This window comes from Squalius cephalus (genome assembly GCF_949319135.1).
Source record: "Squalius cephalus genome assembly, chromosome: 6".
NCBI lineage: Eukaryota > Metazoa > Chordata > Actinopteri > Cypriniformes > Leuciscidae > Squalius > Squalius cephalus.
This window is the reverse complement of record NC_137127.1, coordinates 40141095-40166027: the sequence shown is the minus strand read 5'-3', so window position 1 is coordinate 40166027 and position 24933 is coordinate 40141095. Positions and strand designations below refer to the sequence as shown.

General features: G+C 38.1%; 2 protein-coding genes across 5 annotated transcripts; both read left to right on the top strand.

Annotated features, from left to right (window-relative positions):
• Positions 1-2735: 2735 nt before the first annotated feature.
• ccnp (cyclin P) lies at positions 2736-11277 on the top strand. Of its 2 annotated transcripts, none has more exons than XM_079874562.1 (9): positions 2736-2868; positions 3448-3576; positions 4199-4271; positions 6245-6414; positions 6489-6587; positions 7424-7579; positions 7651-7809; positions 7931-8109; positions 9601-9679. In XM_079874562.1, exons 1-9 carry the CDS (start codon positions 2818-2820, stop codon positions 9605-9607), a joined length of 1023 nt encoding a protein of 340 aa, XP_079730688.1. In that variant the 5' UTR covers positions 2736-2817; the 3' UTR covers positions 9608-9679. The 2 variants fall into 2 exon arrangements, with proteins under 2 accessions (XP_079730688.1, XP_079730687.1); XM_079874561.1 differs by having other exon boundaries at positions 2737-2868; positions 9605-11277.
• Positions 11278-11893: 616 nt separating this feature from the next.
• Positions 11894-21743, top strand: LOC307160437 (CLOCK-interacting pacemaker). 3 transcript variants are annotated; one of them, XM_079874558.1, is made up of 5 exons: positions 11894-12107; positions 13042-13134; positions 13944-14144; positions 15877-16058; positions 18489-21743. In XM_079874558.1, the coding sequence occupies exons 2-5, from the start codon at positions 13086-13088 to the stop codon at positions 19686-19688; spliced, it is 1632 nt and encodes a 543-aa protein (XP_079730684.1). In that variant the 5' UTR covers positions 11894-12107; positions 13042-13085; the 3' UTR covers positions 19689-21743. The 3 variants fall into 3 exon arrangements, with proteins under 3 accessions (XP_079730684.1, XP_079730686.1, XP_079730685.1); XM_079874559.1 differs by having other exon boundaries at positions 12036-12107; positions 13045-13134; XM_079874560.1 differs by lacking the exon at positions 13042-13134 and having other exon boundaries at positions 12027-12107.
• Positions 21744-24933: the final 3190 nt, after the last annotated feature.

Here is a 24933-nt window from a genome sequence, read left to right as displayed (position 1 = left end):
GTTGATTTGAAAGATTTCTTTGGTCATGCCCATCACGGTGCTGATTTCCCACTCAACAAATACTAACCTCTAACCCTACACTAAACCCTAACAGTAAATTGACTTTTTCTTCAGTGGAAAATAAAATTTGTTTCAGTGATAATGGTTTTTTCCCCCCATATTGTCTATGGTCACCAAAACTGTGGCTACAAACATTCTTCAATATCATCTTTTATGTTCTGCAAGATAATGCAAATCATACAGGTTTTGAATGACATGCACTATAATCACGTCTTGATAGCATTACATACTATTTGCTGTGATCTGATCCATTGATATGCACAAATGGGTCCATTAAGTATTCACTAGAAAACATGAAGAATCAAAATAAGTGAATTATTTCATGAGTTATCAAATAATATCTAAAATGGGTGTTTATATGCTGTAATAATATGCATAGCCATCAAAAATGTGTCCAGTAGTCTTTGTAACGAAAGGCTACATCCAAAATGTGTGTGTACAGTTTCTCCAAAGGTTCATTGAAATCAGTTAAGAAGATGAGATTGGACGGGTAGGTGGCACGGATGCCCTGCCCTTTAAATAAAGGCACACAATGCCTGGTTACTGACAAATTTGTTCTTCCCAAGAGAAATCAAGGACATCCTGCCAAGATCAGCAACGAACACAACAGGCAATCCTGAAAAATAACCCAAAGACAAAAGCAAATCAATTAAAGAATGGTTGAAAAAGAAGAAAACTGCTGTGTCCCGAGATGCTGTGGCTTAACCTAAAGAGGACTGTGCTATCAAGACAACCCAGAAATGCTGCTTAACTGATTTGTGAGGAGGGATTCAAAAGTCTGCGACAGGAAACATTTGGTGAAGGTTGTGATGCCAAAGGAGGATTTACAAGCTGCTAAATTCAAGAATTCACTTACTCTGGGAAGACACCATTTTCAACTGAGAACTTTTTATGAGTTTTGGCTGTTCATTTACATGACAACAGCGTTTGGGGGGCCTGAAAATGCAAACTTTTGAAAACGGGGGCCTGTACCAGGATGGTAGTTGAACAAACTCAGGGTTACAGGATTAGTTTCAAGTTGACAAATCAAACCAATCCAATCAGGCTTTGTTGGTACCATGATGCTGATCAACAACTTTCTCTGTCAACTCGGGCTTTGATCCTGAGTTTAGGTGTGACATCAGTAGCGAACAGCCAATCACATGCTTAGAAAGAGTGAAACTGCGATTCATTTCTCGCAAGAGAAGCAGCGATTCACTTCTCTCTTCTGCAGAATATTACAAGATTGAAAAATATTAAGAATTTAAACAAATTTACACAACAAGAAGAAAAAACAACTAAAAGAAAAGGTCTTGCTATAGCCTATCAGTGCAAGTAAAAGTTACATTTTATAGCTTTATCTATTGATTCTAAAGCGTATATACATTACCTTAATATAGCTATTTATTCATTTAAACTGCGTAATAATAATTGATAAACTAAAATGGTACATGTTGATCGATTAAGGGTATATCTAATATCTAAATCATACAAAATGATTATTCTAAATAAGCATTAGTAAAAGCCAGACGATTTTGTCTTCAATCAAAATCATTTGCGATGTAGTGACCTTTAATTTGGAGTAGAAACAGGAGGAGTGACTTTATCCTTTGCTCACAGCTGATTGGTAGCTACACGTTGGTTTGCAACCTCTTACTTGTAAAATAACCTGACCCGGACTAGGTTAGCCATGGAGCCACTGCTAAAAGCCTAAACACATTCATGGTGCATAAAACTCAGGGTTTGCACAAACTAAACTGAAACTTACCTGGTTTGCCACCAAAACCGGCTTCATGGTATAGGCCCCAGGTTTCAAAGATCAAGTTTCGGAAGACGATACTGTTATCGTCTCTGTAAACTACAAAAAGTGAATTTGTGCATGTATTATGTGTTCAGTCTATATGTAGGAATATAGTGTTTCTTTAAAGTGACATCGCCGAGACGCCAACTACTGGCCTGGCATGAATAATACAGCGCTTTTAATCGTTTTCACGGATCTATGTGAACAGGGATTGTTTTTGTCAACTTGAAAAATACAGAAGAAACATTACGTTTTTAGTACATTGTTATCGTGAAAACGTACCCTCAATGTATTTGATAATAAATGTGACAAATACAATTGTTTGTGTTATTAGTTTAGTCAGATGTTTGTCTACAAATGCAAGTTAAAATCCCGTTTTATGAGCAATCGTTGCAATTTTCAAAGGGATTATAAACTTGTCACTGACACTGAAATTAATTTTAAATAAACCAGTGGTGACCACTAGAACATTCTTAACGCAAATGTACCAGACACGTTCTGTGAATATGGCACACTTTTACATATTAACAGGATTAAATCTATGTTCATGTAGCTATTAGATATTTTAGATCAACTAACAGTTGAATTTGATAATAAAAAATCAAAAATAAACTAAAAACGTTTAATTTATTTATTCTGTTTTTTTTTATTATTTTTTTTTTATGTAGCCTAAACAATCAGATTATATTATTTTCATTATGTAATAATCTTGGAGAAATGTTGACAATATGTGTTTGTTTGGGGAAAAGAGTCATAGCAACTCTTATTTGGACAATTTCTCTCCGACTCCAAATTTACCCAAGCACACACTGGACTTCACATGCATGACAAGAGCAAGCTAGTGACACAAGGCGGGGCTTAATGACAGGTCAATTAGTAAGCTTTATTAGTAGCACTGGTGTTAATTAGCTGATGCCGGTGTCAGTGAAGAGCTGCAGATTCAGTGTGTGAGGGTAGCTGCAGTGTCCGGGTGAATCATGGCTCGAACTGGGTTTTGTGATTCCAGGCAACTGCTGGACCTCCATATGGTGAGAATGCCTGTAAAATCTCTCATTTAATTCCCAGACTTCTTGTGTATAGTGAATAATGGCCAAAATGTGACCAGTAAAACCATTTTACCTGATCAGCAGGAAACTTTGTACAAGTTCACCAGTATCAACTACATTCTTGATATCTGAAGGCGTACTCGGGTTAACCAAAATGTATTTCCATGTGACATTTGCGTAAAATGAGGTCTGTGGTAAACATTCCTTGGAGAAACCATTTGTTGTACAGTTAAACCTCAAACGTGAACATTGAAACTGTTGTGTCCTTTGAAAAATGCAAGTAGCTCAGTTGACCAAGGGTTTCAGAATTCACATTTAAGTATATAGCCACTTGTTGTCAAATAAAAGCACTTTGTGTGGGATTATCCTCAGACATTACTTTGCTCATAATTGAAAACTTGCAGAAGGAATCCATGCTGATTATCTTCCAGAGTTTAGGACTAAAACTGAATGTCTTTGGATTCATTCAAATCTTGTACATTTGGATTGAAAGACTGCTACTCTAAGGTGGTAATGCTTTAATCTTTTGTGAATAAGTGAAATCCTTTTGTGCTTTGAAAGGCTGAGGACAGACAAGCACCTCTGCGGGTGTGGGCAAACTCCTGTATTCTGAGGGAGCGCAGGGTGTTTGCTGAAGGAGATGAGGTTGGGTCAGGGCAGCACTGCAAACCTACCCAGGAGAGTCGATGGGTAACTACACCTTTTATGTGAGGGGTCTTCAACCCTGCTCCTGGAGACCCACTGTCCTGTAAAGTTTATTTCCAACCCTAATCAAACACACCTGGAGCAGCTTATCAAGTCAATCACTGAGTGCAACATGTTCCTTGATCAACATCTTTGGATCTTGGAACAGCGTTCCAATCAGGACAAGTTCAGAGTTTGTCAAGTTTAGGCTTCCAACCAGGGTTAGGTGCTTCTACGTCTGTATTGTTCACCTATCATTTCCCTATGATTTTAGGCAAAAATGAATATGGGTAGCATGAGGTTAAGGGGAGGGATATGGTTAGGATAATATTTTCAGCCTGGAATGTTGTTCCAGGTTCAATAACTCTGCAAAATCAGGACATGCAGTCAAGCTCTTCTTGGTGGCTTGAAGATACACAAGCATGTGTGCTGAAGCAGGTTGGAAATAAACTTTGCAGGACAGTGGATTTCCAGGAGCACGGTTGAAGACATCTGCCGTATGTCTTTATGTGCCAGATTAGTGCAATAATTTGTAACCTTCTCTGCGTGTAATGGATAGAAAATCACCCTGGTAGACATGTGGTTCTTCAAATGATATGTTCTCATCACCATTCTGCAATTTCTCAAGGTTCGAAGGCTTTCCATCTCCGCAGAGGATGGGATCATAATGGACTATGTTCCTCAAGACGATTCAGTTTCAGGTGAGATGAAATGGCATGTTCGATGCTGCTTTAGTAGTTGAAGTCCATGATTTGATAAATTCTCAATTTAGTGTACCAAATCTAAAGCCATGTCACACTAGACTGAGCATACAAAATCATTTCAGACACTGCAATGGTCATGATTTTAAAAACATGAATTCATCACATAACAAATAATAATAAGTTCAAATTTAAGCATACAATCTAGTCAACTTTCCTGCAATGCTGCAGTTTTTTATTTATTTGTTCTTTATTCAGCTACGAGGTCACGCCGTGATTTATTGATCTTCTGTTGGTCACACGGTTTCACACATGAATTCGCTGAGTTCACCAAACCTGAACTTTGGAATGTGAAACCTCTTCGCATGAGCTTGCGTTTCCGCTCATGCATTTGTATGCGTATGAATGGAAGTCAATGGGATGACTGTGACTGCCCCTTAACCCAAGTTACTGCTGCAGGACATAATGCAACAAAAGAGTAAATGTCCATGTGCTGATGTTAATGCTTAATTTAATCCTTAATTTAATCCAGCAACTACAATGTTTTGACCTCAGGTCGTCAGTTTAACACTTCATGCAAATGCAGTGACTTTGTTAACTTGCCATTTTTATTTGCGTTAAAAATGGTAACTAGATTTGTGTTTTCTGTAAAAAATCCCCTAAATTTGGGAAGTAGTTATACCCTGTGTGAGCAAAGGTCAATGTGTTAACATTAACTAACTTTTTTTAGTTAAAAAGAAAATCCTCACTGGGTTAAAATGACCTGAACACAAAAGGGTTAACCCTTAAACGACAATGCAACGTAATACGGGCAACATACCTGTAAAGAATACAGAAAAAAATTAACAGTATTTTGTCCTATTTTTACAGACTTTTCTTAGTGCACTGTGTATTTATTGGGCGCATTGCTATATGCTCATGGATGACTAATGCAGGTGCTTTCGTTTGAATGAACTACTACACTGAAAAAAATGATTTTTGCTGCTTGTTCAAATTGCTTGATTAAAATGAGCTTAAGCAACACAATTGCTATACATTTTGTCCAAACTTAATTTGATTGTTCAATCTGCTTAAATATAGGTAAAATTTAAGTTTACTTAATCCATTTGTGTTGGATTACATGAATGATTTGTTGCATTAACTGAAACTGGGCGGTGCTTGTTAGTTCCCAGCATGCTTTGCATATGGCTGAATTAAGAGAATAAATGTTCAAATTAAGTGTTTTATGTGTTTTTGAGAAAATTAGAAAAGGGGAAGACTTGATAGTGTGTAATTGTTTAATGTTCAATTACATTCAAATTATTAGAACCATTTAAATTACAGAGGGTTACCATTGTGGAGAAGAGTGGAGCATTTGGTTAGGTTGTGGACTGATTCAACAACACCAATAGTAAATGCTTTGGCTGAAAGAGTGTGTAAATTCAGCATTTAAGATTGGTTCATGCACTGAAAAGATTTATCAATTTATATTTAGTATAATTTACTTTGTTGATTGAACATGAGTAGTCTGTGTTCATCTGTGTTGTTTGAACATGAATAGTCTGTGTTGTTTAAACGTGAATAATCTGTATTGATGGAACACAATTGTGTAAGTGGCTACCAAAGCAAACAATTTGTGTGCAACCAATGTCCACTATTCAATTATTAATTATTTTTTTCAGTGTAATTTCACTGTGGATTAACATGGTATTATGTGCTGATGCACTACAGTGTTCTGAAATGCAGAAGGTTTATAGCCTATATCTCGGTCCTGGAGGGCCGCTGTCCTGCAGAGTTTAGCTCCAACCCCAATTAAACACACCTGAACCAGCTAATCAAGGTCTCACTAGGCATACTAGAAACTTTCAAACAGGTGTGTTGGAGCTGGTTGGAGCTAAACTCTGCAGGACAGCGGCCCTCCAGGACCGAGATTGGTGAACCCTGGTTTATAGTCTTTCAGTTGAACATTTATCAATCATGTGTGACCGTGCTAGATGTCTATGAAGAGGAGGCTTTGCTGCAGTATGTGAACAGGTTGCCAGGTCCACCTATTCTGCGGGAATTGATGCCCGGACTTCTGCGCAGAGAGGTGGAGGTAGCCATCAGCAAGCTGGGACTCCTCTATGACCAGACCTATGCATGGGACATCTTTTTAGACATGATGGTGAGGGTATGATGTAAGGTACTGTTGATTTCCCTTCACTGTGGTCATGTTTTTGTTTCCTCCCCTGGTTACAGAGAAGTCAGCTACTATGCACCCTCCCAAACGCTGACCTGCCCAAGCCTTTCACTGACACTACCAGAGCTATTTTGGTTGACTGGCTAACTCAAGTCCATGTAAGTGCAATAGACGCAAATTTGTAAGTATGACTTGTTTGTTTGTTCTCTTTCTGTTCATGAATGAGAGGGAAAATTAGCTATGCAATCCTAACAGTGTGGATTAGATTATATAGCAGTTAGGTGTGTTATCCTAATTGTGTGTTTCTACTACTGGTCAAAAGTTTAGACTAATTATATTTATATACAATTTAAATGATTTAAAATTACTTGTGAAAAGTCTCATATGCTCACCAAGGCTGCATTTTAATCGAATACAGTAAAAACAGAAATACAGTTTAAAAGTACTGTTTTCTATTGACATTCATATTCATTCCTATGATGGCAAAGCTGGAGTTTCAGCAGCTGTTACTTCAGTGTCATATCTTTCAGAAATCATTGTAATATGCTGATTTGGTGCTCTATTTTAATAGTTCTTATCATTGTTTTTGCTGCTTAATATTTTTGTGGAAACTTTCTTCCAGAATTCTTTGAATAGTTCAAACACTGTAAAAAAAATTAAGTCAAATCAACTTGAAATTTGTTTAATGTTGTATAATCTTGAAAATTGCTTCACTTACTGTGTGCTTTCACTTACTTTTAATGCATATACATACAGTATATAAAGTTTTATTTTATCAAATAAGTGCAGGCTTGGCTTGGATTAGCATAAGCAACTGCATTCAAAATTATTAATAAACATTTTTTTATTCCAAACTTTCGACCTGAAATGTGTATTTTATATATATATATATATATATATATATATATATATATATAATATAAATAAATAAGTAAATAAATAAGTAAATAAATAAATAAAATTTATTTTTATAATTTCCACGTTTTCACCTCAGGAAGTGTTTCAGTTCTCCGAGGAAACGTTGTATCTGGCAGTACACCTGCTGAATCGAGCGCTAAGGCTCATCAAAGTGTCCATCTCCAGCCTGCAGTTGCTGGGTGTGGTTTGTCTCTTTCTGGCTGCCAAAAAAGAGGAATGTCTATTACCAGAGGTACTTCACATCTCCATTAAACTTATTTTTAACAGTGAAGTCGACACTATTAAGGTGCCAATGTTTGTCAGGTTTCAGAGCTCTGCTATCTGATGGAGAATGCCTACAGTAAGAAACAACTGCTACGGATGGAGAGGAGAGTTTTAACTGGGCTCAAGTTTGATCTCTATTACTGTCTCCCACTTCACTTTCTTCTCATCACTGCTTCCATTGCGCGCTGCAGCGACAAGGTCAGTTCACTCTTAAACTGGAGCTAATTACTCAATGTCATTTGTTAAAGGTGAAGTAGGACCAAACAGAATTGCAAAAACTCGAACATCAACAAAATGTGTTCCTAAATGGTTTGTTCAGTGGGTCTGGATGGCCCGGTATCTGTTGGAGCTGTCGCTCCTGGAGGTGCAGTGTGTGGTGTTTCTGCCCGCTCAGCTGGCAGGTGCTGCCCTCCGACTGGCCCGAAGGATCCTCCAGGAAGCTCCCACTCCAGATGGAGAGACGGCCTGGTGCATTGCCTCCAGTGTCCATATAGGAAGGTCAGGAAAATATCCCTTTAGTACTGCTCACTGTTGTTGTTGGTGTTGAGATATATTTCTGGGAGTTTAAACTTTAACCGTTAACACATTGTTTTGAAAAGAACCTTAAGAGACTCCAGTGAGTAACACTACCAGTCAAAAGTTTGTAATAGTAGTAGTCATTTTAAAACTTTATTATTATTAAAAATCGTGTATAATATTAATTGCTTTTTTTCTTCTGTTTGCTTTTTTTATTTTTGTGTAACTATTTTTGTAATTCAGTTTTGTTCAGTGAAGATGGCCACAGATGCTGACATAGCATTAAATAAAACTATACTGTTTTATTATTATATTTACGTTTCTTATGCTCGCCTCATGTAATGCAGTAAAAGAAATATTGTAAAATTAAGTTTTAAAGCGAATTTTCTGTTTTAAAATGTATTTTTCTATGGCAAAGCTGAATTCTCAGCATCATTACACTGTAAAAAATTTCTAACCTCCCTAACTCAATTTTCTAGTGACTGGTCACATCTAAATTTTTCAATTGGCCCAAGTGAAATTCTGTACATTATAAAATTAAATTTACAGAATTTCACTTGGGCCAATTGAAAAATTTAGATGTGACCAGTCACTAGAAAATTGAGTTGGGGAGGTTAGAATTTTTTTACAGTGTACTCCAGTCTTCAGTGTCACATGATCCTTCAGAAATCATTATAATATGCTGATTTGATTAAGTTATTATTATTATTATTATTATTATTATTATTCATCACATGATGAATCTCATTATATTATATTTATTTTTTTAATTATTATTATTATTATTATTATTATTAATGCTCAGTTTATTTGGTTCTCCTTCTGATGTTTAAAACTTTAAGTTGCTGCTTAATTTTGTGAAAACTGCTCTTTTCTTTTTTTCTGCGTTCTTTAAAAAGAATTCAATGAACTGCATAAACTTTTGAATGGTAGTGTATTACAGTTTCCACAAATATTAATTTTTTCAACATAAATGTTCATGATAAATGTTTCTTGAGCACCAAAACAGCATATTAGAATGACATCTGAATAATCATGTGACATTGAAGACTGGAGTAATGATGCTGGAAATACAGCTTTATCATCACAGGAATAAATTACATTTTAAGATCTTTAAATAGTAGAGAAAAAGAGTGAGGTTCTTTTAAATTGTAGTAATAACACAATATTATAGTTTTATAGTTGGCCTCAAATGTGGCCTTGGATGGAAAAAACTGACATTGGTAAGAATAATGGGATAATTTCAAGATAACCTTTTCCTTTCTAAATCCCATTTTTGTCAGTTATTAAATTGTCATGTGGTATCAACCTGATTCTGAACCATATGGTTCTGAATCATATCATAGGTCTATTTGATGCTTTCATACAATTAAAATCTGCAATTTTAAAAAGCAGAAAGATGTTCAAATTTGATTGAATAAATCTTTTTATTTTTTTATTTTTTTTATTTTTTTTTACTTCACTATTTCTGAGGCAGTGAAGCAGCTCTCCTCAGTATAATGCAGATCATGGCCATGGCAGCAGCGAGAGCACACACTCGTGAGACCCGTGCCACTTTCATCAAGTTCTCCACTATACAAACCCTCCATGTCAGCATGCACCCTGCCCTGAAGGCCGCCCCTGGCTTACTGGGCCTGTCGTGCCCTCGGACGTGACGCTCCAACACCAGTGAGGAGGCCGGAAGTGTTCGGGACCGCTGCACAGCACTGCTACTCTGGGGAGGGAAGTAAACGCGCAATGTGGCCAGTCGTGAGGATTGTTGCACTGGACATCAGTGAACTTCAAAATACCATGTAGGAGAGCTGGTTACTCTTTGGACTGAATTGTTTTTTGTAACTTTTTATTGTAATCTTATGTCACCTTGATGTAAAAGGATAAAAAAAAGTGTATTTATGTCTATGTAGCTTTTAAGTGTTTCTCAATGCTATGGTGTGAACTTTATAAACTGGAATAGATGTTGGGGTGTCTTATTAAATTTAAAGCACTTTGAAACACTTACCGTTTTAACTGTTTTTGAAAAATTGTGCTTTCCATGTCTGTTAAGATTTGAAAAAATAAAAATGAAATCTGTTTTGGAAAAATGCACTGGGAATCCTTGGCTTCGTGTGTCAGTACATCACTGTATATGAAAGGAAAGTTTTTTTGTTTTTTTTGTTTTCCTAAATCGTGTGTAGGAGGTTCAGTGCACTCCTCCTCACATGACACTCAGCAGGGACATCATGTGCAGAGTTGCCAGATCTGCCTGCATGTTAAAGGCTGGTTCTTTTAGATTCTTGTAGGTTTATTACATAATTATTGTTGCTGATTCAGTTATTAAAATATGAAGCTCACAAACATTAAGAAAAAAATCACATCACTACTGTATTTAAAGGGACTAAACTCGTATTAATAATAGGCATGAATATTGCCTTGTGCTAATTTCATGTATTGGATATGTTGATGCTGACGCACCTGTATTCCAACCGGGTTGCGTATTCCCAGTTTGTTGAAAGCATTAGGGGTGCGGTAAGTAGACTATATGACCTCTTCAATCTGCTGATCGTAATTTTATTTTTTTATTAATTCCACATTTAATATGCTTTGTAAGCAAAATATCAAACCCTCAAACTGTGGGAATTGTTTCAAATTAGCTATATTACGCCGATAAAAAAAACGGATTTGGCAACTCTGCTGTGTTTTCTTTTCTATTTATGACGTCACCTGAACCGAGCGCAAATTTGTCAACGAGCGCCTGTGCACCGAACATGTGCGCGCAGCTCCTCTACTCTCGTTCTCACATGTCCGCGCACACCCGCGCAGCTGATTGGCTGACCCGAGCGCGCGGCGTCATTGCGCTCTGCAAACCACGTGGCGCTGTAGTAGAACAGCTGAGCTCCCGAGATCTGGCACATTTGAGAGGCGCGTGTGAGAGACACAAGGAGAGTTCACGGAGCGAAACATTTCCCCCGCACGCCTTGGTTTCCCGGGAGTTTTCCTCTATGGTTAAATCTGCAACGTGTGAAACATACGGGCAGTCAATTAAATATGCGCGTCAGTCTCATTGAGTTCGGACCTATACGTTTTATAGGCCCCACTGGTACATCTGTAATGGCCAGAATGTTACCCTTTCACACTCGAATTATGTTCCAGTAACACAAAATGTCTCTAAATCCACCCAAAAAAAAAAAAAAAAAAAAAAAAAAAAAAAAATTAAATTATGAAAACCATAACCTTTAGATATGGATTTGTTATTTTTATTAATGTGAGTTAATTTAAAATTGTTGTAAAGTTATTTATTTTTTAATTAAATTGTTAAAAGCTAAAACATAACCTGAAATAGATAAACACTGCATGGCAAAAAAGGAGACAACATGAAAACATAAAATATAACATAATCATGTAAACCTGCACTCACACTAGACTACTATGGTTAGTTCACCCAAAAACTCAACACACAGTCAGTGGTCAGGATTACAAAATATCGAACACATGGACAGCCAACTCTACATGCGTCGTTCTGTTCTTTCTTCGCCACTCCTCCGTCTGGTTATGTTTCGTGTCCGTTCAGTTGCGTGCTGTCATATTGTCTCGTTCCTCCTCTCCACGTGCCTGCTCACAGGATTGGCCATGCCACATATTCCCCTGCGTCACTCGTGCTCGGGGCGAGATCTGGCGGAATCCCTTTGCCACTATTGGCCCGGTGAAATGTCAATCACTCGAGTGGGTGGGCTCCGATTAGGTAGGGCGGGGCTTACTGCAGGTGGAGTTGTCATTCGGCAATTTTGACGTACGGGCTGGAGGAGGTTTAACAAACCCGAGCTGAAGACCATCAGAAAAAAGTACAGCAAAAGGTAATGTGGCTCGGTCACGCTGGGTGGTCATCATCCTTGTCAGCGAGATGACGGGAGGCACAGATTGTTCCTGGACAGGTAGTTAGGAGTGTGTGCACCCCTGGACGGAGAAGAGACGAACACTCGGGAACTGCATTGGACATTACTAAGGTAGGCAATAGGCTATTGGTGTGAATATTTATATTTCAGTTTTCTGCAAACAAATGATGTCTTTTTAGGTTTCTTTGGGTGTATATTTTATTACCCATTGGCATTAAGCTCCAGCTTTATTTGCACATAAAGGTTGTCTAAGTAAAGCACGTTGTTTTAACGGTGTATGTGGTGTCAACAGGAGGAAGTGGAGACTGAGCTCGGCTGTTGTAATATTACATAACAGTCAGGGGAAGGGAGGGCTCAGAGCTCCGTGTGTGTGTGTGTGTGTGTGTGTGTGTGTGTGTGTGTCTAAAATAACCTTCCTGGCAGGATAATTCATGCCACAGACCAAAGCAAGAACTATGAAACTATTTTGTATTGCTCATGATAATTTATGTTGACAGTTTTACATGAGAGATGGGGTAATGTAATAATTAGAGCTTCTCTGTTTCTTCAATCACTTCCGAATCTAACATTTTAGTGTAACTTTTTCCGAATTATTATTATTATTATTTTTTTTTACGGACAAAAGTCATTAAATTAAAACCAATGGCTAAAATCTCGGAATTTAGTGGCTTATCGTTGTTATAAAACCGAAAGAATAGCATTATGACAAAGCACTATTGTTCACTAAAATAGGCTAGTTATACAATTCAAAAAGTATTGTGCATTAGTATAACTGTAGGCTGTAGGTAGGCCTAAATGATTGCCAAGCAACGTCGCAACTTTTAGCGCATTAAATGCATCGGTTTTGGTCATAATGTAGCAGCCATAACATCGATGGACATATTTCAAATGTCCTCTTTTATATTTTACAGATTTGAGCACTAATGCAAAATGATGATTAAGCATTAGAGCTAATTAATTCAATTTTTGCCTTATCTATACATTTTATCATTCACATGCTGTAGTTTTTTTTCTGGCAAGGTTTATCACTGTTCTTCTTCAACAGTAGCCTACGCAAAATGCGTTATGGAATTGGCTGGTTGCTGGTAGATGCCAGAACTACACCATGACGGCAAAAATCATTTTTCTGCATTCAAACGTAACTATGTTCTGACAATATATATTTATTTTCCCGGTCAACATGTACAAAAATATGATTAAATATTTGTGATGAATATGTTGTAGATGCAGAGGCCAGTGGCAAATTATTTTTGAGGTCTCTTAAAAGTGTGAAATGGATTTTCCCCATTTTTCTGCTTTTGACAAGTGATCACATGACAAATTATCCCAGAACTCATGAGTGTTAATGAGCAAAGATGACAGTTTTTAGCAGTATTTTAAGGTGCCTTCAAGCCTATATGGGTCTGAAATGTTGGTCAATGAGAAGACATTACAATAATTACAATAAACAATTGTGTATCAGCAGTGAGTTCAGTGTTTACATATATGCATAATGTATGTGAGTTGTGGTCACTTTAGTAGTTAGTCATTTAGAAAAAGGCTACATTTTGTGCAGTAGCATTGAATACACTTTAATGGTCACTACAGAAAAGGCTGGCCATTCAGAAAATCCGCTACTAGTGAGAAAATGTGTACCTTGTGTTTTGAATTTACAATTTGCATACATTGAAGTGTTCTTTAAAAGCCTCTTAGCAGCTTCGGAACACAATATACACAATCATTACTTGAATTTGTTGATAATCTTTTTTTTTTTTTTGCTACCTATTTAAAAAAAAAAAAAAAAATCAATTCTCATCTAGACAACCCTTTGTGGACATAGGTGTTATTAGTGCTCCTGACCAAACATGTTTGTATGTAAGAAGCTTTAGAACAAACTCCATGTTAGAAATGGGTAAATACATTCTGCATGAGGTCACTGTCTGCCCAGCTGTGTATATCTGCTCCCAGGGCCCGGGATGCCCAAGGAACCAAGAGGAGATGCCCAAGGGTGTGTAGGGGAGAGGGAACGCACCTCTCGTCCAGCCAGTAAAAATGCTAAGGACAAAAGCAACAGTGCCGCCCTTTTGGCATCTAGAGCAAGAGCACACACTGAAAAGGAAACATATGGACGTGACTCCCGCTGCTCTGAGAAAGACTCTGGTTACTCAGGTGAGTATTGATTGACAGTCGGGTCACACTATTATTAGTATAATGCAAGTGTAGAACAAACAAGTGTACCAAGAACAACAATTGTCCTAACATACAATATATACAAAACCACAAAACAATCCCACCAGGTTTAAGTCCTCTTTAATTCTATATATATAGTAATATGTCAATAAATCAGTCTTACCTGGTAGTCAAATAGTGAGTGAAAGTTCTGGTGATTGGAACTCTTGTGATAAAATCTCTGTAATGAAAATAAATCCAAAAAGAAACAAGTATATTCCACTCTTGGTATATTTCATGATGTTTTATTAACAAATTTCGGGAGGAACACGTTCAAATTGCCTTGCCAATCAGCAAGAGATGAGGCCTGTATATATATATACATGGCCGACTCACCTATGTTCCTCGAAAGTTTTCTGCAGCACGTCAAATACGCATACGTTTTATTCTATCTGATTATTTGTAAGTGTGAACCCGTGAAATAGTTATTGGTGAGAGTAATCTAATAAAAGAGTGGAAGTCTGTAGTCATTGTAAATTCTTTAACTTGTACTCTCCCTAACCGGCTGTTCAACCTGCTTCAAAAGCACTTCCTTGATTTTGTCAGCGCCACATCCCAACATCACCAGTCCTTCTGAATATTGTGAGTACAAAAAAGGTGGTCTCTCACATTGATAGCATTAATAGAGAAAAACAAGGAACACATGTGCATACAAAAAAGATATATATCTCTCTGTTTATATGTGGCCATGTAACGACATACACTCTGCAAGTTTTATCCGCATTTCTCATCAGCCCTCATGTAGTTCCAAACTTGTATGACTTTCTTTCTATAGAACACTAAACGAGATTTTCCATACTCTTTTTCATACAACAAAGTGTCCAAAGGCTATTAAAGTGGTCATATGATGCTATTTTAAAAGTTTATTTTGTTTATTGGTGTACAAGAATAGGTTAACATGCTTTAATGTTCAAAAAACACATTATTTTCACATGCTGTATATTATTGCAGCACCTCTATTCTTAGTCTGTCTGAAATGCTCAGATTGAGGTCCGGTTTCTACAAAGGCCCTCATTCTGAAAAGCCCAGACTGCGCGTTATGATTGGCCAAACACCTCAAGTGTGTCAGAAATGTAACAGCCTTGTTTATGTGCTTGTTAACCATGTAATTTTAAAACCACGGGCAATAATAGGGAGTTGCTCCTCCCTTTGCTCCTATAACAGCTTCTACTCTTCTGAAAAGGCCTAGCAATAGATGTAGGATCATGTGTACAGGTGTTTTCTCCCAGTCAGAAACAAAAGCAGTGTTAAGGTCAAGCACTGACGCTGCATGAAAAAAAAAAAAATCAAAAACAGCATTCCAGTCAATCTCAAATGTGTTCAATAGTAAACACTTTTACTGTTTGCAGTTTATGACAGTCATGTTTTTTGATGAGCCCGATTCAACTGAAAATGTTTGCATAAGGAGATTTAATGGCTGTTGTATGCTTGAATTTATGCACATACTATTAATGAGTGCAGCTGAAAGAGTCAAACCTGTTCATTAGAAGTTGATGTACTTCTGACCATGTAGTGAAGCTCAAGTAACATCAGTGATACTTAATTTCATTTGTCATTAGTAGACTGAGACTGCTACCCCTCTCACTTTTGTTTTTCTCTTTCTTTGTTTCCCACCCTTCCTGTTGCCTTTCCTTCTTTCTCTGCTCCTCCTATTGCTCTTTTTCTCTCTCAGACACTGGCTCAGATTCCTTGCAAACTGATGCAGATGACCAGCAGAGCAGTGTGAATGAGCCTCAGGTCCGCGAAGATTTGGGTGGGGTGGATCAAGGCCCTCTACAGGGAAGCCACATACTGGTGTCCAGGACCCCTGAACTCACCCCCATATTCATCATTAAGAATGTGGTGTTGAAGCAGGTGAGACAATCCGAGTGGAAAGAGTAAGAGGCTCTGTTCCAAAACATAGTGAGCTGCCTATATATGTTTCCTGCCAATGTGAATTGTTCCAGGTTGGTCATTTATGAGTTTTCTCACAATCACAATGACAGTTAAGGCCCAGGTATACTTAATTTTCAGTTTTCCGCTCCGTCTCACGTAGTTTAGCATGGAAGCCTATTTAAAATATACTCAATTGAGCTCATCCTTATAAAAAATAAGTATACTTCAAGTTAATTTAATTAAGTATACTTAAAAAAAATGTCAAATATATTTTTAAGTATACTTTAGGTATACTAATATCAATGTACTAGAAGGATACTTGTCAGTACTCTTGGGACTAAATTGGCCCACTTTTTATTGTATAAAAGTATACTTTTAAGTATACTTTAAGTGTAACAGTAGTAAACTTTGAGTTTACAACCAAGTTATTCATTTGTCCTGCAACTATACTACAAGTGAACTTATATATAACTATAACGATAGTTTATTAGTTAAATACTTGTAGTACTTTTTTAGTTAATGAAAGTACACTTTGAAGTATTCTGAGTAAACTACTAGTTTAGTAGTTTTATACTGCAAGTATACTTGTAAATGTTCTTTAAGTGAACATAACATCATACTTATAGTTCATATAGTTCAAGTATACTACTATGTTCCTATTTTAAGTAGGCCTATACATTTTTTATACTTTAACTGTACTTTAAAAAATGTATTACTAGTTTCATGCATCCTTTTTTATCAAGTCAAGTCACCTTTATTTATATAGCGCTTTTTACAATACAGATTGTATCAAAGCAGCTTCACAGTGATAACATGAAAATAATACAAAAAAATTTGTTTCTAGAAGAAAATTGCGTCATCGTCCACCTTAAGTAAGGCAGATCAATAATATTGTTGAATATTAAATGTCCCCAACTAAGCAAGCCAAAAGCCAAGGCAACAGTGGCAAGGAACCAAAACTCCATCAGGTGACAGAATGGAGAACAAAACCTTGGGAGAACCCAGGCTCAGTCGGGGGCCAGTTCTCATCTGGCCAACGAACGGACAGTGTATGATTATGATTCAGGCAGCATTACAGGTCAGAATTCAGATTGGATCAGAACATTCAGAATATTTATCCAGTTCCATCTGGTTGGAAGTTGGAGTCATCACGCTGGTATGGAGACGAGTTGATATCGGCATATCAACACTTGAATGTAGGTACGTTTAAATGAATTTCAAAACGTAGGTTGGGGAGGAGCATAAACATTCAGTCCTGTCAATCGTCATTACGAGCATACTATATAAGCAGCAGACACCACGTCATCTCATTGACAAATTCTTCTGGCAGCCCTCCTCCTCCCCTTCTCCTCCAGTAAATTATCTCTATCCCCTTTTGCGCAATTTCAACATAGGTTTTTTTTTTTTAACTCAGAGCTAAAGCTGAGCCTCGGGTTCGAGCCTCCTCCAAGGACAGCAAGCCAAGTTAGATTACTATTAACCTTTAAGGCTGAATGGGTAGGCAAACTAGTGAAAAAATATTTTAAGCAAAAAGCTGAGAAATTTTGATTTGAAGTAGATTCCTATGTACACTATCAGTTGACTAGCCTACACACAAATTCGAAAACTCAGAATTAGGAACATATCAGGTTTCTTTATAAATAAATATTTTCAAACAATGTAAGTTTATAAGACAGTATGTAAAACTTTTAGAAAAAAGTAATTAATAGGCTACTCAATCAAAGAGTAAACACAACTACAAGCCAAGTATACTTAAAATAATTATAATTTAAAGTATATCTCGATCAAAATATTGAGTACAAGTATAGGCCAAATATACTTTTCTGTATAATTAAGTGTATATTTCTGAGTAGTACATAAAAAGTAGACTGAAAGTATACTTTCATATTTTTTAGTTTAAAATAACTAATAGCACACTTGAATAAACTTCTTTTTCGTAAGGGCAGTTGGATGCATTTGATGTATGTACACATGTGGACCTTTCTTTTCAAGCGTTCAAATCATTCGGACGACATCGCTCAGACACAAAAATTGAGTTGGACACAGTCGGCTTTAGACAGCTACCTTCTAAGGCAGAAACATATGTAGAAAGTAAAAAGGGCAGCTCACTATATTTTGAAACAAAAGCCAGAGAGAAAAATTAATTAGGCGGATGGTTGGAAAAGACTGATGAGAAAGAGCTACAAAGAAAACGGAATGATGCGTTAAATTGAAACAGATGGTAAGAGGTGTCCGAAGGTCCTAGGTGTTTGTGAACATAACCGTGGAAATGAGTCACATAAGAAATATTGGCATGCCATTTCTCATATAAAATGTGCTACGAAAGAGACAATTTACTTGATATTTCATATTGTGAAATTGCTCTGAACAAGAAATATTTCTGTCTCTCCTCTTTTTCTCTTTCCCAAGCCAGGGCAGTCTGGTCAGGACAACATCCACCCTTCATCACTGTCATGGGGTGGAGGTACTACAAGCAATCAGGGTGCCACCCATGTTCTTTTGCTACAACAGCCTGGCATCAATCAAAGCGCCCCAATGCACACCCTCAAACCCCACTCACAAAGATCTGAAAGCAAGGGTGTAAAGAAAAGCACTTACCTCCCCATCCTAAACTCCTACCCTCGAATTGCACCTCACCCTAATAAGAAAACCCCAGAGAAACCTACAACCAGTAGGGGAAGTAACACAGAGGAGCACAGCCTGAGTAAGAGAGTATGCACAGAGGAGAAAAGAGAGGAGGTGTCCACAACCACGCAAGCGACTAAGCAGCATCTGCACAAACAGCCAGATAACAACTTGCTGTTGCACTCTCATTCCCTTTCACGGTCACAGTCTGTGGGCCATGAGACACTTTCTGCCTCTCACCAGCACCGGAGCCCATGCCGCCCATCTAGTCCCTCCACTTCCCTCAGTGTGAGCTCTCCTTCAGTCTCAAGCACTCAGACTCCTTCCCCACCCACTTCCAACGACCTTATTCAATCCAGAAAAGAGCCCCATAAGCATTGCCAAGGACCGAAAAATGACACTGGTAAAGGGTCAAACACCCACAAAGGGACAGCACGGTATCGTCGCTTCCTCAACACAGTGGAGATTCTGAGCAAGTCGGGGTTACTTGACATCACCTTAAGAACGCAGGATCTGCTGCGACAAAATGCCGCCACCGAACGAGACATAGCCCAGCTCCGCCAACATGCCAATCTACTTTTCCAGGCCACTCAAGCAGGTGTTGATGCGCCGGCTGCCTGGGAGAAGCTCCAACAGGTCATGGCTGAGTCTGGACACTATCCCAGCCTCAAGTGCCTACCAACAGACAGCAATGATGGAGGGGACTGGTCTCAATCAAAGTTGGAAGTCGAGGCAGCCACTAGCACGAAACCTGATATTCATGTGGTATACAGATATGGAGTTAACGGGACTGAGGAGGTGGCGCCCCCATCTCCTCTCCTAGCTCCCATGCCAGATGCAGAATGGCAGTCAACAGGTCAATATGATTTTGCCAATGATAGCACCACCATTTATGAGCAAATCAGAGCCTACAGAGGAACTGCCAGTCTGCCGGATGATCCTATAATGCCTCCAGACAGCTCTACACATGGAAACCTGCTTTAGACTGCACCCAAAAACCTGCTAAGCACTGGGCCTTCCCAGCAGAGAAACAGCAAGGGAGACTTGATGACACTTTCTTGAACATCTCAAACATGATTTCAGAGATGTTATGTCTATGCCCCAAGATTCAGTAGTCTCCATGGTAACTCAGGGCTATGCTCAAGGACAGCAGCTCGACTGTGCTGCGAACCATCTTCCTGTCTGTCACGTTTCTACTCATCTGCATCAGAATCACCCAAAGTGTCTGATGAGAGATATGCAGAATTGAACACGCATGCTACAGACTGCCACTCTTTAGTTTAGTCACTGACATGGTTATCTGCATCAGCTTATCCTGCCCCATAACTGAATCAAGTTTTCAATGGCCACTTGCAAATGTGTTTTTGATTGCAACCCTTCATGCAGTCGATTAGAGAGTAATCACACATACAGTAGCAGTCTGTTTCATAATTTATGTTGATTTATATCATAGGCAAGTTGAATTCGCACCTGCTGTCACAGTTTGTAGCATGTAGTGTTTTTAAAGAACATGTTCACCTGTGACTGGGAATGGTTTTTTGCTAAAATGTGGTATTACTGGTGAGATCTGCTTTCCTCTGTGAGGCCTTAAAATAGCATGAGGATGGTGCATGAAGATTCCAAAAGTTAAAGCTTGAACTAGTGATGGGGACGAGACCGCCTATGCCGAGTCCGAGTCAAGACCGAGTCTTTGAAGGGTCGAGTCCGAGTCGAGACCGAGTCCGTTGGTTTTCAAATTCAGTCGAGTCCGAGTCAAGTCCGAGTCTTTGAAGGGTCGAGTCCGAGTCGAGACCGAGTCCGTTGGTTAACATGGGAGGATTTGAACTTGAAACACGGAGTGTACTGACGCCTTTCCGTGGTTAAAACAACATTACTTCTTATGTTTGTTCATGTTTATTTGAGGCTATAAATTAACTAGAAGGAAGAGATGATCGGTTCACGAGCAACTTTAACTGATGCTCTACAGCGATCTGTCACTACACATTTAAGAGCCACAAAACGGTATTTATTGTTTAAATTTCTTTTAAAAAATGACCAAGTTTGAAAGGCGAGACTTTGTTTAATATGTTTAATATCAAAAGTAACCGAAAAGTAACCTGGTCTGTCCTGTCTGTCAGCGTGTTGTCAGTCTCCTCTCTGCTCCGCGATGTATTTTTCACTGCGTGAGAACATGGTGTGGCGTGAGAACGGTGTAGCTTGTCGGACATAGCGACAGTAACTAAGGGGGGCGGGTCTTTGCGAACAGTCAATTAAAATTTTCTAGTGGTATGTATTCTAGTGGACTAGTGATGGGACGAGACCGCCTATGCCGAGTCCGAGTCAAGACCGAGTCTTTGAAGGGTCGAGTCCGAGTCAAGACCGAGTCTTTGAAGGGTCGAGTCCGAGTCGAGTCCGAGAAAGCAGAAATCGGTCTCGAGACCGGACTTGAGTCCGAGACCGGACTCGAGTACTACATCACTAGCTTGAACTGAACACACGTGCAAAGACACTTAGAATTGTGTGAGAACTATTCTCACAGTGATCTTGGTAAGGTCCACGAAGCTTGTGTTCTTCTATGCAGTACGCACTTCATTAATCTGCTTGCTTTACATCTTCATCTTTAACCATGGACCAAGACAACCATTACTGAAGCCGTTTGAATTGGCTTCCCTCTGAGATGAAGGGTCAATTTTGAGTGTTAATGTGAGCTTATTTCCCATTTGTTTGATCAAAGATCTTGACGTCTGTATTTGTGAGTTTGCTTGTGTTAATGGTGTTTTGTGACAGTCTTAATGTATTCTACAACAGCTTTACGTTTTGTCCCCAATTCTCCACTACTGCACCAAGCTTTTTGGCACATTTTGACACTCCAGAGGTGTAAAGTCCAGGAGTCAGAAAGTAAAAATCCTGCCATATGTTTATTCCACCAATGAACTCAGCCAGCTGATTTCACTAATTAGTTCTATCTCCTGGCTGAAAAACTGTGCTAATTAGCAAATCCAGGTGATTGGAACAAAATACTGAGGATGACTTTTACTTTCTAAACCTGGACTTTACACCTCTGCTCTTCACATGACACTAATATATTATTTGTTGCTGTTTTGGTATATTTTCATTTATTTACTTACTGAGTATTTCTGAGCAATCAGAGTCACTGATTTGTGTCTAAGGAAGCCGTCAGGCCCACATAGAGATTTTGCAGAATTTTGCTGTCATTCACAAAATTGTATACATAATCATTGCATATTCATTTATGAAATATATTGGCTAATTTGATTATGCTTCCAGTTTAGTACTTTCAGCTTAGTTTAACATTTTATGTTTCAATGCTGCATACTTTACAATCAGTAAAGAAAAGGATGAAAAAACTGCAGTCCTTCTTTATGACAGATATTCTTCTTCTACCTTAGCTCTTAATTTTTTTCTTTAAATAGATTTTGATGGGGTGTTTGTACACAGCAATGATCTCAAGTCCAAATAAATGGCAGTACAGTAGGGATGTTCTGAGCCGTGTTTGTGTATGTCCAGGTAAAGCAGATAATGAGTTTGTGTTTGAAATGAATGGCATGCAATGTCATGATCGATATTTGTGCTTCCCCATGTAGCAGCACAAGGAGTATGTGATGCAATTCTAATGCATCGAAAGAATGATTCTTTCAATGTTTCCATGTAGTATGTTTGCTGAAGTCAGGATCACTGCAACAGATGCGCTATTAGATTCTAATAAAAAGCTTAATTAAAAGGCTTTTGTTTTGTTGTATATACATTTAATGCCACATTTGTTCTCTTGGGAATATGAATATAGTCGATCTTACTTTTTCCCAAACTATGAGCAGTTTGATCTCGAATCTACCTTTTCTGTAAAAGATACTAGACAAGGCGGTATCCTCACAACTATGTTCCTTTTTAGAAAGAAATGATATCTGTGAGGATTTTCAGTCAGGATTTAGACCGTACCATAGTACTGAGACTGCTCTCATTAGAGTTACAAATGATTTGCTCTTATCATCCGATCGTGGTTGTATCTATCTATTAGTGTTACTCGATCTTAGTGCTGCATTTGATACTATTGACCACAACATTCTTTTAAATAGACTCAAAAATTATGTTGGCATTAGTGGAATTGCATTAGCATGGTTTAAATCATACTTATCAGTTTGTAGCAGTAAATGAAGAGATGTCTCTTCGATCACAAGTTCAGTATGGCGTACCACAAGGCTCAGTACTAGGACCGTTGCTGTTCACTCTGTACATGCTACCCTTGGGAGACATCATTAGGAAGCATGGCATTAGTTTTCACTGTTATGCTGATGATACTCAGCTCTATATTTCTTCACGCCCTGACGAAACTTACCAACTTACAAAATTAACAGAATGCATAGGTGATGTATAAAATTGGATGACTAGTCATTTCCTACTATTAATTTCCTACTACTAATTCTGAAAAAACAGAGATTCTAATTATTGGACAAAAAACGTCCTCACGTAATAATCTAGAATACTATCTAACACTTGATGGCTGCTCTGTCAAGTCTTCGTCGTCGGTTAGGAACCTGGGTGTACTCTTTGATACCAATCTTTCATTTGAAAGTCACGTGTCTAGTATCTGTAAAACCGCATTTTTCCAACTTAAAAATAAATCTAAATTATGTCATATACTCTCATTGACAAATGCGGAACAATTAGTCCATGGTTCATGACATCAAGGCTAGATTATTGTAATGCTATTATGGGTGGTTGCCCAGCATGCTTAATAAACAAACTACAGCTGGTCCAAAACGCAGCAGCTCGAGTTATTACTAGAATCAGGAAGTATGACCATATTAGCCCAGTTCTGTCAACACTGCATTGGCTCCCTATTAAACATTGTATAAATTTTAAAATATTGCTGATTACTTACAAAGCACTAAATGGTTTAGCTCCGCAGTACTTGAGCGAGCTCTTAATGCATTATAGTCCTTCACGTCTATTGCGATCTGAAAATTCCGGCCAGTTGATAATACCTAGAATATCAAAATCGACTGCTGGCGGTAGATCCTTTTCCTATTTAGCACCAAAACTTTGGAACAGTCTTCCTAACATTGTCCGGGAAGCAGACACACTCTGTCAGTTCAAAGCTAGACTAAAGACACATCTCTTTGACCTAGCATATGTAACCGGTGGCTCGCGACACCAGTTATAAAATCACTTTTCTGCGTTGTGTAGTGTAGTGGAGACAGACACGGGACAACAGGCGGCGGTGGTTTCACTGGGTTTTATCTGATGTAAAACAAATAAAAGCAGCTTCTGAGTACAATCACCCTTATTTTGCTCAGTACAATCACCCTTATTTTGCTCTCTTCCATGCATTAACAATGCCAAGAGAAGAATACAGAGAAAACATACCTGATGTAAAACAAATAAAAGCAGCCTCTGAGTACAATCACCCTTATTTTGCTCTATAAAACAAATGTGATGTAGATTTAATTACCATGTGCTTTTCATCTCCACATATAGGCCAAAGACACAAATATAACTTAAATTGGGCAAAATGACAAAAATAACCACACAGGTAAGTAAAATATCCCTCTACTGCATGCATTTTGATGGCACATGAGAAAAATTATTTCACATCATTTCTTGGCTCATTTGGGAACATTTTATTGATTTATTGAAAAATATCCCTCCCCCAACCCCCCCACCCCAAAATATTTTTTGTTGCCTGAGGGCAACGTTATGCAACAATGGTAAAGAATCATAGAGAAAATTATCATTATACAATTCTCAGAGAGCAATAAAAAAAATAAAAATAAAAATAAAAAATGTCAAGAAATCATTTAAGTAAAAAGGGAAATACACTTGAAACACATCAATATATTTGATTTGATACAGACATAGGTTTGTATCATGTAGTGTGTCATGCCATATCATGTACTTCATGTATCCTAAACAACCCCATATACACTACTGTATATTGACAAAAGTATTGGGACACCCCTCCAAATAATTGAATTCAGGTGTTCCAATCACTTCCATGGCCACAGTTGTTTAAAATCAAGAACCTAGGCATACAGACGCTTCAACAAACACTCTCAGGAGCTCAGTTAATTCAAGCGCGGTGATAGGTTGCCACCTGTGCAATAAGTCACCAAATTTCTGCAGAGTCAATAGCTACAGACCTCCAAACTTTGTAGAGAGCTTCATGGAATGGGTTTTCATGGCTGAGCAGCTGCTTCAAAGCCTTACATCACCAAGTGCAATGCAAAGTGTG